This window comes from Delphinapterus leucas, chromosome 2 (assembly GCF_059928025.1).
Source record: "Delphinapterus leucas isolate spDelLeu-1000000601 "Yukka" chromosome 2, BTC_Dleu_Yukka2, whole genome shotgun sequence".
Classification (NCBI taxonomy): domain Eukaryota; kingdom Metazoa; phylum Chordata; class Mammalia; order Artiodactyla; family Monodontidae; genus Delphinapterus; species Delphinapterus leucas.
The window spans coordinates 7,225,516-7,240,369 of record NC_143130.1 but is presented as its reverse complement, the minus strand read 5'-3'; the positions used below and the strand labels follow the sequence as shown (position 1 = coordinate 7,240,369).

Here is a 14,854-nt window from a genome sequence, read left to right as displayed (position 1 = left end):
TGTTGACTTTAGGATTGGGGGATCATGGATTAAATTTAAAATTTATTTCTTTTATACATACAGATATTTTTTACTATCCCTTACCTGTGTTTAGTTAAACTGAATTTGATACTCATTTTTTTCCCTTAGGATCTTTATGCATTACATCAAAACTTGTAGTATTTCAGAGAGAATTCAAATATTCTCTGATGATACATATATTCCCATATCCATTTATCTGTTGACAAAATTTAGTACTGAGCATATTGGAAATAATTTGAGTTGGTGTCAAAAATTTTCAAATTATAGACTGAAAAAAAAATCAGGGAGTTGTAGAAGCTAGATTCACTCATTGTAAGCAGCCAACAATGTATTTTTTAAGTAAACTTTTTTTTTTTCTGAGATAATGGTAGATTTACATACTGTTACAAGAAATGATACAGAGAGATGGAATGTATTATTGGATTTACCATTTTCTCCCAGTGGTAACATCTTGCAAAACTATACTACAGTATCACAACCAAGGTACTGGCATTGATATAATCAAGATACAGAACAGTTCCACAGATCCATCCCCTTGGTAGCCCTGTTTGTTTTTTTGCTGCTATTTTGGGGCAGGTGGTGGAAGTAAAGACGTGGAGGTCTTCTGCCATATTATGCAAAAAGCTTTGTATTAGCAAGAACAACTTCAGCTCACTTTTCTGGCCCTGGAAGTTACCTTTTAACAAAAGAGTGCAATGGTGACAGTCAGCTGGGTAATACATAGCCACAGCATGCTACTTAGACCAAGGTTAGTAAGGAATGAGCCCCTTTAGACATGTATTGCTATGCCATGGTCCTGCTAGGACTTCTCCAGAATGAGCTGCCTCATGGTCCAGGCATTTCTCCGCCTCGGTCTGTCTGCTTAGAAGTTAATGGTGATTTTTATAGATACACAGTTGTACCAGGTCTCAGCCTTGGAAGCATTCTGCCCTTTGTGGAGGAGCCAGTCCCCTTGTTACCAAGCCAGTAAGGCCCTTTTTAGCCCTTGATCCAGTACCCATCCTGAGCGAACTCCCAAAGTTGGGCTTTCTCAGTGCTGGCATCCTGCCTCTTTGCAGCCTACTTACAGGTAGCACCGCTTAACTTGCTGCCACAATTATCCTTACCCATCCCTGTAACTTTCATTCCCCTGTGGCCTTCCAGCCAGAAATGCGGTCCTTGGACCTGGCTTCTCAGCAATTAGCCCTGAGAGGGAAGAATCGGCTGGCTCCTGGAGATAGACCTGAGCACACAGAGCCTCCCCACACCTTCAGATCGGCACCTTGCTGCCCAGGAGCCTCCTCCAGCTAGCCTTCCTTCCCAGTCCGCTATGGCCACTTCCAATAGCAGCGCAGGCATCCGGTGGTCCAGACAGGAGACACGCACGCTTCTCTCCATACTAGGTGAGGCAGAGTATATTCAGCGCCTCCAGACCGTGCATCACAATGCAGACGTCTACCAGGCTGTGTCTAAGCGGATGCAGCAGGAAGGCTTCCGCCGCACCGAGCGTCAGTGCCGCTCCAAGTTCAAAGTCCTGAAGGCATTATATTTAAAGGCCTATGTGGCCCACGCCACAAGTATGGGTGATCCACCACACTGTCCCTTTTATGATACGTTGGATCAGCTTCTCCGAAATCAGATAGTGACTGACGCAGACAGCTTAATGGAGGATGCTGCTTGGGCCAAGCACTGTGATCAGAACTTAGCGGCCCCTGACACCCCAGGAGAAGAAGGAGCCAGCATTCTGGGAGCAAAGAGGACTCGGGCAGCAGATCATCAGCCTGTCTTGAAAACAGTTAAGGAATCAGATGAGGATTGTCAACTGAGGATCAGTGACCAGATGCGAGAAACCAGTGACCTTGAGGACTCCTGGGATGAATCTCCGGGTGCAGGTAACTCCCCAGCGTGTGAAGGATCAAGGTCCCAGAGTCACTTGTTTCTAATCGTTACATGTTTGGATGGTGACCTTGTAAGCATAGTCCCTATTTCTGCCCCCTGCCCTCTTTTTTAAATCTAATGGTAAGTTAAAGGGCTTCAGGTTTTTAAGAGGCGTGACCCTAGGTATGTAAGATATTAGAGCTCCTTTAAACCTGGAAGCACTCCTTAGAACCAGACTAGTTTGGGCATTGTTAATAATGGAGACTTAGGAATTTGTGGCTGTAGAGTAGTTGGATAGCTATGTGGAAGGGGGCTCAGGAAGGCGAGGGGAGAGGTTTTGGATGTGTGATTGCAACAGAACAAAATGTCCAGATAAGGAAGTGAATTCTTCCCCATCCCTTGTGGAAAGAGGCCTTGCTGGGAATGCCATAGCTTTGTCACTGTCCCTCAGCTCTGCTGCTGGCTCCAAGCATTCCCGTAGCAGGAATGTAATCTCTGCAACATTGTTGCTTTGTTTTTCAGGGTGCTCTCAAGGGACCCCCAGCTACAGCAGCTCCCACCACCTTTTCAGAGGTGCAGCTGCTCCCTGTCAGAGCAGCCCCGTGACCAGACTGGGGGTGTCCGGTGAGCCCAGCCCCTGCACCAGCTCCGGCCGAAACACTCCCGGGGTGGCCTCGGCACAGCGGCCTCCGGGCTCCTCCTCCAGAGTTCCTTTTGTTTCTGGTGGGGATGGGCCTTTGACCAGTGAGCCCCCTCCCAGGTGGGCAAGGCGAAGAAGGCGGTCCGTGGCCAGGACTATCGCAGCCGAGCTGGCAGAAAACAGGAGGTTGGCGCGAGAACTTTCAAAGCGGGAGGAGGAAAAATTGGACCGGCTGATTGCCATTGGCGAGGAGGCCAGTGCTCAGCAGGACACAGCCAACGAGCTGCGCAGGGATGCGGTGGTCGCCGTCAGACGCTTGGCCACAGCGGTGGAAGAGGCAACCGGTGCTTTCCAGCTAGGGCTTGAAAAGTTGCTTCAGAGGTTAATTTCAAACACCAAAAGTTAGGAGCTGATCACACAAGGGTGTATTTCCTACTCTGGCAGAGGCCCGGGTCCAACGGCTGCCTTCTGGTAGCCTGCCTCCTTTTCCATGTCCTCAGGAAAAAAAAAGAGTGGATGGACCATTAACGTGCAGAAGGGTAGTAATACTAGAATATTCAAGGGTAGAATACTTGCTTCTCCCAAGCGTCTCCACTAGTTGAAAGACGTTTCAGAAACGTGAGAGGTGGCCTAGTAGACAACGGAAGCAGGCAAGTCCAGAGAGCTAGTTAGCCCTGGCTTCACCACTGATGCGGGACAACTTAGTTTACCTCTCAACACCAGTTTCCTCGGCTGTTAAAAGGGGGCAGCCTGCCTACCTCACAGGGTTGTTGTGAGGATCAGATGGCTTAAATAGATGTGAAAGGGTTTAAAAGTTTAAAAGCACTATATACATGTAAGTTATTAAAGCATATGACCTTGGCTGAGGTCAGGCTAGGATGAAGCACAGTAGCTGACAAGATGTAGAATTAGGGCTGTATACCAAGACCTCATTGCTTGAATCTACTAGTTTAACTTGACTGCTTCCTGGAGTTTACAAGCTTCACTTCTTTAAATCTCTCTATAGCTCGTGAGGCTAATATAGACACAACACGTATTGGTACCTTAATCTCATACTTTCACTGCTGTGTCTGTGACATACCGACTAGCACACACTCAATAGTCAAACCATCTTTCCCTCCATTTTACTAGTCCTCAGTCTCTTAACACTATGGATATAATTCACAACTGACAGGGAGCCACAATCGTGCGTTTTGGTTCATATTGATAATCTTTGATATAATGAGAAATTGGCTGTCTTATAAAATATTACATGTAAGTAAATTCTTTGCATTCCGTATTTTTTAGGTTCCATGATTATGCATAATTATATATCTTTAGCATTGGTTTGCCATTTGGACCTCGTGGAAACAATTCAGATGATATCAGTTTCCCAAATGCTTTTAGCTAATTTTGTTCTTCTCTGTTAGCCTTTTTTCTGTCTAGTATGTTACAGAAGGCAAGCCCTAGAAAACTTTTCTTTTAGGGAACTTTCCAAAGTCACTTTTTCTCACACGTTATAGACAAAAGTTCACCTCATTAATGGCATATGATGGAATAGAACAGCTTTGGGAACAGTTGGGTGGTGTGGATAAGGACGGCCTGCAATAGCTAGCTCTCTTTAAGCACCAACCCTCCACAAATCCTTCCCCTTTTCCCTCCAAAACACATACACATCCTAGAGGAGGTATGATGGTGTTGAGCCATGCTTCCAATTTACTCTAGAAAGGAAGCCATTACTGACCATCGTTAACCTAATTTAAAGCTCTTAGCGGTTATTTAGTACTTTCAGAAAGTACAAAAAGGAGACTTAGAACGTAAAGAGCTTTCCTGTAATCAAGAGGCTGGAAAAAAAGTGCAGGCATGTTGGGAGAGGTTTTATTTTCTATTTTGCCAGATTGGTTGCTTACCTAAATGCTGGAAATAGCAATAGGTGGAGAAATGGTCCAGACCACAGCGGGAACATATGGGGAGCAGGAATAGATGGCAGGTTTCTCTGGGGAGTGGGCCATTCTGTAGGAAGCAGCGCGAGGTAGAACACACTGGAATCTAGCCAGAACCCCCAAATTCTAATGCTGCCACACTTCGTTACACTGAGCAGATCACTTGCCCTTTTTGTGCCTCGGTTTGTCTCTAAAATGAGAGGTTTGTACTAGGTGACATTTCTTGTACCTTCCAGTTGTAAAAAATTAGATGAATAGCATAACAAAAGGCAAAGTGAAATTCTGATTGCGATATTTTCAGACACAGCAGCGTATTAACGTATGTGAAATCCTGGTAACAATTGTGTTGTAAGGAAGCATTCTATGGCATTAATATTTATGAATGTATTTGTGAACTTCTGTAAGCACCACACCCAGACACAGATTCCGTGCTTTAAAAGAGCGTATGTTTAAGGCACGGAAATGGAGATATATAATTTTTTTTCTCAGTTTTAGGCCCTTACGTGGAGGGGTCCATGTCAGTTACAACTGGATAACACTACTGTAGATAGGTAGACTTTCTGGAAAAACAGGGAAGTACTTGAAAGAGTTAGACCTGTACTATATTAATCTATTAATGGTAGCAAAGTACATAGGGATTTATTTGAGATGAGAGAAGTGCTGAAGAGCAGAAGTCAAGGTGAACTTGGGAGGTAGTAGTGTGCAGGTCTAATGGGCAGAGTAACTTTAAGGTTAGGAATAAAACAAGGGAAAAATCTTTAAAAACAGAAAAAACAGGCCAAATCTTGTGAAGAGGAGAGAAGTCGTAATAAGGGGAGGCTGTAGAGAAACAGGCCCAGAAATCCTGTCTGAGCTGTAGGCCCAGCCGTGACTCCCTGTCAGTCTGCAGGCAGGTCACTTGACCGTTCTGTACCTCAGGCCCCTCCCCTATCCAGTGGGAGGCTATCCCTGCTACCTCACAGGAGCTGTGTGAGGGCCCAGTGGGCAGATGAATGTAAAGACAGACGTTTCCAGACCGGGTGGGCTCTGTACTGGGAGAGTGCGGGGGGAAGAAGCCCGGCAGTACGTGAGCGTTGGTGAGTGCTGGTGAGTGCAGGGCAGGGCCCTTCAGGAGGGAGGGGGAGGGGCAGGATGAAGGCCCTGGTACCCTGCTAGGAGTGATGCTCTGCCTGCCTCCTGAAGCCCTCCACGTAAATGGCGCTGTGTATGCCAGCCTGCCACCACCCTCTGTCTCTGTTCAGTAACTCAGTCCTGGTGTGGACAAATAAAGTTGTCATCTGTACCTGGCTGTGGTCAGTCCACTACTTTCTGGCGCTACCGTGATCGTTTGTCGTCACCTCCATTCTCTGCTTTCTGCTCCTCCGCTGGTTAACCTCCAGGGTCTGGCCTCTCTGTGGCCCTCAGAGCTACGTGTGCTTCTGGCCTCACCGGAGCGAGGCCCTCTCTGCATGGCAATTGAGAAAGAATTTTCCGTTTCTCAGAGTTCTATAAATTCCATTAAAATATCCTTTTCTGGCAAGTTATCTTGTCTGAGTGATAGATAGCTATTTGGTGAAATTATCCTGGTTGACTTAAATTCTGTCCTAAAGGAAACAGAACCACTAAGTGTCATGCCAAAATTACAGTATTGGTAGGAAAAAAAAATTACTGTGGGCACACTTAATCTATTTTTTCTTACCCTTAAAATATTTGTCCAGGAGCTAGTATAAATATTGGGTTTAGAAAAGGGGCAGGGGTGGGGGAAGGCTAGTGGAAAGAATATTAAACCTTGCGTTAAAGATCTGGATTCCAGCCAGTTGTTCTATTAATTAGTCATGTGACTTTGGGCATTTTCCCCTTTACAAGATTAGGGTCCTCAGATGTTCAGTTACCCTTCAGCAATTAGCCAGTGTTAATTTTCACCTGCTCTTACTAAACAGTTAAGACTGGTCTCTGGACAGAATAGCCGCTGCCCCTTGCAAGAAGGATTTAGTGAAAGGGTGTACCTCATCTTCATTTCTAGATGAAATTAAGCCAAAGATCAGACTCCTGTCCCTGCTCACGGCAAAAGTACCTTAGTCATTTAGCATCTCACCGCGAGGCAGTCTAAACCCTAGCCTGGTAGAGAAGGCCTGGGATCAAGTACTGACTCTGCCCCTTATAGTGTTGGGAAGATCAGGTAAGGTAATACATGTGAAAACATTTTGCAGTCTGCATTAATTCGTATTACTATTTTGAGCAACATAACACCCATTGTTTTAATTTTTCCATTGCCATACACAATTGTTTAGTGCCTACTTTGTATAGGATGTTATATATCTATCTACCTGCAGTAGTCTGCACTTTTACATATATAATATTCATACTTTTGCTTAGTCCTTTCAGGTTTCAGGCATTGATTCATATTCAGAAACCAAGCAGCAAAGATGGTGTTAGGTATTCTGGTTTGCCATTAGTTTGTGGTCCTTTTGTCCTTTTTATCTCAGTGGTTGGGTCTTCAGGATCAAAGATACGAGTATATATGACATAAAATCATTGATATTATGAAAATCATCCCCAAATGTTTAACACCTGTTGATAGTAAGATCAGAACAAGGAAGAGCTATTCACTTTCGAATGTGAAGTTAGCACTTCAATAGAATTACTCAACCTTGTAAATTCTGCAGCCATTCATTCCTACCGTCTAAACCTACCCTAATATTGCAAGATTTCTTTTAATATTAAGCAACTTAATTTTGTTTATATTTTTATATTTGTCAAGTGGTATTGAAGAATATAGTCTTCTTTAAAACTTATATGTCAACAATAGTGATATAAATATTTAACTATGTTTATCTCTATGGACAGCTCTGATGATCCACAGGCTCAGAAATACATCAGGGATAGTAAATGTTTAGTGAGTATGCTTCTATTATTATTTCCCTATTACACAAAGTAATTGCCAATTATATTGATTTGAAACTGTATTTTTATTAAAATCATTCCTTATTTAACACACTCATAATTTCCTTCATAGGTCATTGAAAAAAATGGGAAATTACGCTATGAAATAGATACTGGAGAAGAAAAGAAATTTGTCAGCCCAGAAGATGTTGCCAGACTGATATTTAGTAAAATGAAAGGTATTGAGCAAAAGAAAAGATCTTTTTAAAAACTGACCTTTAAAAAAATCTAGAGATGGTTTTTGATCTGGGGCTAATAAGCAGGGTGATTGAGTGAATGAGCAGTGAGGAGACCTAAATTATGCTAGACCTGCCCCGGCCACTAACTGGCTATGTGACCGTGGTTAAATGACTTATTTTCCCTGACCTTGGTTTCCCTAGATGTAATGTAAATGGATGGGGCCAAATTAGCATTTTCAAAACTTCTTAAGATGAAGTGACCAGGTGGTCCAGTGGCTAAGACTCTGCGCTCCCAACGCAGGGGACCGAGTACAATCCCTGCTCAGGGAACTAGATCCCACACGCATGCTGCAACTAAGAGTTCGCATGCCGCAACTAAAGATCCCACATGCGGCAACTAAGACCCAGTGCAGCCAAATAAATAAATTTTTTTTTTAAAAAGATGAAATGGCCAATAAGCTTGGCACATAGTGAATGTCGTATCTCTTTCAAGATTGACAGTGCACTCTCCACGGTAATTTAGGCAGATTAAGTAGGTCTGGTTTTATCTCCACTTCAGGTGAAGGCTTGGAGCTAGCTGAGCAGCCATCTGTGGAGCAACTTGAGGGGTTCTGGAGTAGATTACTGGCAAGGCTTACTTCAGCTCTGGAATGTATAATGGATTTGTGGGATGGAAGGCAGCCTTTCACCATGGTCGTTGGTCTGCACATTAGTGCATTGGAAGCTCATTGTCTAAGAACCCGTCTAATTGGGGAGATGGTTGAAACTTGGAAGCCTAAGAGCAAGGCACTTTGGAAAGTACTTAGTTCCATGTCCACAAACTATACCAAAACCACAAAAAAGTAGTGCACAATTTAAGAGAGCAAGAGAAGATCATTGGGGTGGAGCAGTCAAGTGAACTGGCAAATCCTTATAGTGAGAATGTCTTTGGCTCAAATTAACAAACCTCAGAGTATCGCTTGACATTTTTGTGTATCATCAGAATTTATTTTTATATATATTTTTTCTTCCCATTTTATTGAGATACCATTGACATACAGCACTGTATAAGGTGTACAGCGTAATGAGTTTACTTATGTATATCATGACATGATTACCACAGTACGTTTCGTGAACTTTTAAAATATTTTTTTCACGTACAGAAACAGCACATTCTGTCTTGGGCTCAGATGCAAATGATGTAGTTATTACTGTTCCATTTGATTTTGGAGAAAAACAAAAAAATGCTCTTGGGTAAGTATAATATGGGGTTTCTTTTACTTGCTTAGTTAAAGGAAATAACAGATTTCACAGTATCACTATATAGTGAAAGGTAAAATTGCATTTGAAAATAACTTACACAATAAAGTTGTATTTGTAAATACATGTATATTTACATATGTAAATCGTGTGGTAAAAAGTTATGGTAGTAATCATTAATAGTTCCTTTATTTTATGAAATGTCAAAAGAACATAAAATTAAATGTACTTTCTTAGCTATTTTGATTGGAAATGTTTTTGATTACCAGGTTAAGTTGATGTTTATGAATCACTTTGCCTTAGTGTCATGTAATTAAGGCTTACGTGGGAATTATATAAAAATAAGCAATTTTAGAAAATATTTGCGATTATTTTTTCACCTTCGGTTAACATCTAAACAAAAAGTTATATTTAGTTTTTATAGGTTGTTATGCAAATGTAATTGGCAAGCACCCAGTCTTTTGCTCTGTGGATAGAGTTCCCTATGGGGCTTTGCTGAACACCTGAGTTGCTTCTGGGGCAGAGAATTGCTTTATTTACTTGCACTTGTGGGGTGTTAAATGACCCTAAATTAAAGAAGTTGGAAAATGCTAAAATGTATTATAAATATGTCCTAATCTCTTTCTAAAGTTTGTAAGCTTGAGCACTTGGAGAGCTTTCTCTTCCTTACTCAGTATAAGCACGTTATTTTCTTTGTCAGGGAAATAGACTCTGAACATTATTATTTTAAACAGGAAGTGATCTACGCTTAAAGACTTAGGTCTGTTTCTTATGTTCTGTTATCTTCTAAAGATCATTACCCTTCATGTTCTACTTACAAAGTCTTATATGCTATTGCATAAAATCTTCAGCAGAGCATTTCTAAAAATGTAGACTTCAACATGTTGTGATACTAAATGTATTAAAAGTAAATTGTCCACAGGGAAGCAGCCAGAGCTGCTGGGTTCAATGTTTTGCGGTTAATCCACGAACCTTCTGCAGCTCTTTTGGCTTATGGAATTGGACAAGACTCCCCCACTGGAAAAAGGTAAAAACCATATTTGCAGCTTTAAGTTTTTCACTGCAGAAAACATTTTAGATTATAGCAATTATTTCAGTAGAGATTGTTACATAGCACAGTGGTTCCAAGCCTTTATGGATGGAAAGACATCGAAACTCTCACCTAGAGTTTTTCAAATAGATGAGAAAGATGTCCTAGGAAAGCAGTGAAAGGGTATAACAGGCAGGAGGGAAGGTTGAGCTTTTCCGCCCTTCTCTTATCACCTACACTTTGTCCCCTTAGTGGAGGAAGATTTGAAATTTATAAGCCCAGCCAAGTTCCAACTAAAGCTCTAGGGCACCGTTAATTTTACTACCAATTCTAATTATTAAACATGCTTAGAAACAGTGAGGTCTTTTATGTACATTTGTCTTGGCAGGAGATGGGGGAAAAGCCAGTATGGGGATTTAAGACTTCATTTGATAATGAAATAGTAAGACATACTCCTAATTTAATTATAAAACTTGTCTTAATAGATCTGACACATCGTGTAATTTTAGGGAAATCAATTCAGATGTGTTAATTTCCCCTAATTGTGTCATTTCATTCATATCTCACAATTAAACTAATATGTATAAATTACTAGCAGATGTTTTTTTAGGTAAACTAAAATATAGAATATAAATTACAATATCAGAAATTTTGGATTTTGATACATAGGAAATTAGCTCCTAGTTTTGCATATGTTTTACTTTTGTAGAACATGTTATTGCAGTAGTAACAAGGACAATATTAACATAAAATTTCTATGTTTAATTCTCTTAAAATTCACTTTAATTACAAATCTCTTCTTTATTTACTTTGAAAAGTTAGTGTTTTGAACTCCAGTTAGTCAGAAGAATACAGTTTTACCAGTACAACTAAATGAAAAAGAGCTTTGACTTAAAATCAGAAGATCTGGTTTCTAGGCTTAAGTCATCACTGAGTGATGACCATGGACAACTTAGTTACTCATGTGAGATTTTCAGTTTCCTCATATGTGATTTATAGTGACTTGTTAGTTTAAGAAGTCGAACCTGGCTTTACAATGCTGTGATTCTCTCATAACTTACTCATGTTATCTTTTTTTTTTAAGCAACATTTTGGTATTCAAACTTGGAGGAACATCCTTATCTATCAGTGTCATGGAAGTTAACAGTGGAATATATCGTGTTCTTTCAACAAACACTGATAATAACATTGGAGGTACACATTTCACAGAAACCTTAGCACAGTACCTAGCTTCTGAGTTTCAGAGGTGAGTATAAAGGGACTTGATGATATATTTCGATTGAAGTTTCGCTTCAGGTTTAATTTTTTCCTAATTTATTTGAAATTGCCCTTCAAAGGAGGACATGTTTTTTCCAGTGCGCTGGATATTTTTGTGTCTAAAGTTCTAAGGTCTGTTCTGGTAAACAGGGGGAAGCAGAGGCCAAGCTGCCCAGTGCAGTGTACTTGGATTTTTCCCTCAATTCTTCAGTGGTTGCTTTTATGTCTGGATGAAGGAGGGTAAAAGCACTGAGGCCTCACTACCTTCTGAACAGTTTTTACAGGTGTAGAAGATTATGTTATAGTTACATTCCAGTAAGCGAATGTCTTGCAGAGTGTTTATTTTATTACTAATCTACTACCACAAGGAATATTTTAGTTTTGTTGCTGGATATAATTATTCCATTCAAAATTCTAATCCTGTTTGGCACATCATGAGTCAAATATATAAAGGTTATATTTGGGACATTCCTGCTGTAAAAAGAAGCTGAAATAGCATTTTCATCAGTTTGACTAAACTGGGTAAAAAAAAGTCTTGAAAAAGTGGTAATTTCTCATTTCTTTAATAAAGACCTATACTGTTTTTTGTTGTAAAGGAGTTCCAATTCAAGGAAGGGCTGTGTTAATTTTACTGTGGATTTCAGTTTTTCAACATGTTTAAAAACAGGGCCATCAACATCACCACTTAGCAAGCAGTTTTAACAATTAACTCCCTTTGGAGGTAGAGGAACTAAAATTTTACGTATTTCGTTATGTTTCAGATTTCTCTGAAGAAGCACTTTTAGTTCTTTTTTTTTTTTTTGCTGGACAGATAATTTTGTGCCATCAAACAATAATCATGCTGTGGTTGTAAGGGGTGAGGTGTGAGACTTGACCCAGTTGCATGAATCTCCTTCAACCTCCTTTTGTCTCATCTGCAAAAAGATGATGGCTCCTGTACTTCTTCAAAGCACAGTCCATTATTGTGATTACAGAAACCAGCAATTCAAAGTGTTAAGTATATTGATTATTCATGTTTCTTGAGACACTTCTTTAAATGCAGAGAATTTCCTTCGGATATTTTGGAGCTACTAAAATCTGGTATTAATATTGATTCATGAGCTTATAGTTATCCTAATAAGGATTATCCAGATTTTAGTTACAATGAATTGTAAATGACCTAGTAATTTTTAAACTTCAAAGATCGTATTTTTAATTTAGATCCTTCAGACATGACGTGAGAGGAAATGCCCGTGCCATGGTGAAACTGATGAACAGCGCTGACACTGCAAAACATTCTTTGTCCACCTTGGGAAGTGCCAATTGTTTCCTTGACTCATTGTATAAAGGTCAAGATTTTGACTGCAATGTGTCCAGGTAAAACTGCAGTTCAAAAAACTTTCAAGTGTATTCACATTTAGGTGTAATTTTCTCACTTTGGGTTTTTCGTTTGCTCATTTGAGGTTTATTAGCCCTCTATAAAAGGGGAGTTTTCCTGTCTTTACTTCTGGGGTCCAACTCTTGTCAGACTAAATAACTGTTCTCAAAGTAATCTTGTCAGCTGTGATTGCCCTGTTATTTTACAGCTACAAAGAGCAGTGTGTGAAAAGGGCTTCCTAGATCTTTGAAAGAAAGATGAGAGAAGACTTGAAGTTTGAGATTTGCGAGTTTCTCTTACTGAATAGCAGTCCCACCTGTATAGTCCCTAGTTCTCTCTGGGGCTTGCATATGTATCAGTGGTTGTTACTATACTTGATCGTTACCCCTGTGTGGCAGGCTGTATTCTAAGTACTTTCTAGGTATTAACTCTCAAATTCTCCTAGCAACCCGATGAGGTAAGTACTGTTATTTTCCTTACTTTACACAGGAGGAAGCTGAAACACAGGTTTCATTTCTTGTCCGAGGTTATCCAGCTAGTAAGTGACAGACCTTGGACTCAAACCCAGCTAGTTTTGACTCCAGAGTTCCGTTACCTATCACAATACTTTGAGGATTGATCCCTTTCTTGGTTTTATTTGATCTGTCATCCATTGGCAGCATTGTAAATTTTAATAGCTTTTATGACATTTAGTAAACACAGGTTTAATGTGCATAAAATTGTTTTTAATGCTCATATCTTTTACGTAATCCAAAACATTGCTTACAAATGATTGCACCTTCACCCAGGAAGTCCAAGGGAGGCCGTTGTCCTATCATCCTATCATTTTGCATTGCATATTACTCACAATAATAATAGCTACCGTTAGCACAATTTAAACCTCCCAACAAGATAATGGATGACTTGGAAGCATAGTGAAGTTGTCCAGAATTACAGTATTATATTATTTTTAGGCTTTTACTGAGTCTGTGTGGTTAAATTCTCTCTTCATCTGGCCCTTGTAGTTTAGTTTCCTCATCTCCCTGGGCTTTCTCGAAGACTCCAGGTCAGCACTGCCACCTGTGGCTGTTTAAACTTTTAAATTAATTACAGGTAAATAACATTAAAAATTCGATTCCTCAGTAGCATTAGCCACAGTTCAAGTGCTCAGTAGTCTCATGTAGCCAGTGGCTCCAGAAAGTTCTCTAGATCTTTTAAGAGAGATTTCAAGCTACCATCTAAAAGAAAGTTGTTAAATTGAATTTAAATCTCTTTTGTGGCAACAGAGTCTTTATGTTAACTTAGTACTAAGTTTGTCCAAGTACTCAGTATATGTTTGCTTATTAATAAGGAAATAGAAGGAAATAGAATTTATTAAGAAGGAAATAGAATTCGTAATTTTATTTGCTAGCATGTAAGCTTCTCGGTGCAAAAGAACTAAACCTATGTGCAGCATAGGCTCAGACTATAAAGAAAAGTAGTGAGAAACAATTTTTAAAATTTTAACACATAAAAATAGCAAAAATTTCCAAATGATGGTTTGATTTGGATCAATAGATTTATTGTCAGAAATGCCATACACTGAGTATTTATTTTTAGGTGTTTTGAAAGCTTACAAGCAGGCTATGGGTAAGATAATCTTCCATCTGAATTTAATACTAAACATCTCCATACATTTGTAGATGGATAACCTAGACCTTTTCACGCCATGATATTGCACTGCTGGGTGTTTAACATCCTGTTCTGATCATAAACCTATTCTAAAGAGATTCATCACAGTAGGTTTTGTCATTAACCTTCACAAGAAAAAGATGTCTTGTTTGACTTTTTTCTGTGTCTTCTCTGTGTGTATGTGTATTTGTGTATGTGTGTGTGTACAGAGCAAGATTTGAACTTCTCTGTTCTCCACTTTTTAATAAATGTGTAGAAGCAATCAGAGAACTCTTAGAACAAAGTGGATTTACAGCGGATGATATCAACAAGGTAACACTTGTATTTTCTTATTTATGTTGGGAGTAATTTTCAATTTGGAATTTAGGAAGCAGCCCCTTGGTACTGAAAGAATATTTTTATACATTTAAATATCTTCTTAGCTTATATTAGGAAGGACATTGATTAAATTTTGATTAATGGCTCTAATGAACTCATAGTTCTGTATGTTCATTTTCTTAGCAAAAAAGACTAATTCCTTTTCAGTATATTTTTTATATGTAAGCAAAAACTGACAGATATTAGAACCTTTGCCATGTGTCAAGCACTGTTTCTAAGCGTTTTACATGTATTAACTTGCTGATTGCTCACCAACAGCTCCATGAAGTAGGTGTTATTATTTATCCCCATTTTAGAATTGGAGGCAGAGAGGTTCACAGGTATAAGTAACTTCATGGTAATTGTGTGTTTAGTGGTAGAGCTAGGATTTAACTCAGTGTGGTTCCCAAGTCTGCTCTTAAC

At 39.8% G+C, this 14,854-nt stretch overlaps 1 protein-coding gene across 3 annotated transcripts in view; it reads left to right on the top strand.

Annotated features, from left to right (window-relative positions):
* The window catches only part of HSPA14 (heat shock protein family A (Hsp70) member 14), a 35,695-nt gene that overhangs the window by 2,450 nt on the left and 18,391 nt on the right, over nucleotides 1–14,854 (top strand). The window contains exons 2-10 of one of the 3 annotated variants that reach the window (XM_089906380.1): nucleotides 1,404–1,892; nucleotides 2,401–2,899; nucleotides 7,267–7,315; nucleotides 7,436–7,541; nucleotides 8,684–8,774; nucleotides 9,703–9,807; nucleotides 10,895–11,056; nucleotides 12,268–12,423; nucleotides 14,284–14,386. In XM_089906380.1, coding sequence (XP_089762506.1) covers nucleotides 1,478–1,892; nucleotides 2,401–2,899; nucleotides 7,267–7,315; nucleotides 7,436–7,541; nucleotides 8,684–8,774; nucleotides 9,703–9,807; nucleotides 10,895–11,056; nucleotides 12,268–12,423; nucleotides 14,284–14,386 — 1,686 coding nt within the window. In that variant the 5' untranslated portion in view covers nucleotides 1,404–1,477. Of the gene's footprint in view, nucleotides 1–1,164; nucleotides 1,893–2,400; nucleotides 2,900–7,266; nucleotides 7,316–7,435; nucleotides 7,542–8,683; nucleotides 8,775–9,702; nucleotides 9,808–10,894; nucleotides 11,057–12,267; nucleotides 12,424–14,283; nucleotides 14,387–14,854 lie in introns of all 3 variants that reach the window. The other 2 variants (XM_022580556.2, XM_022580558.3) reach the window with 2 other exon arrangements.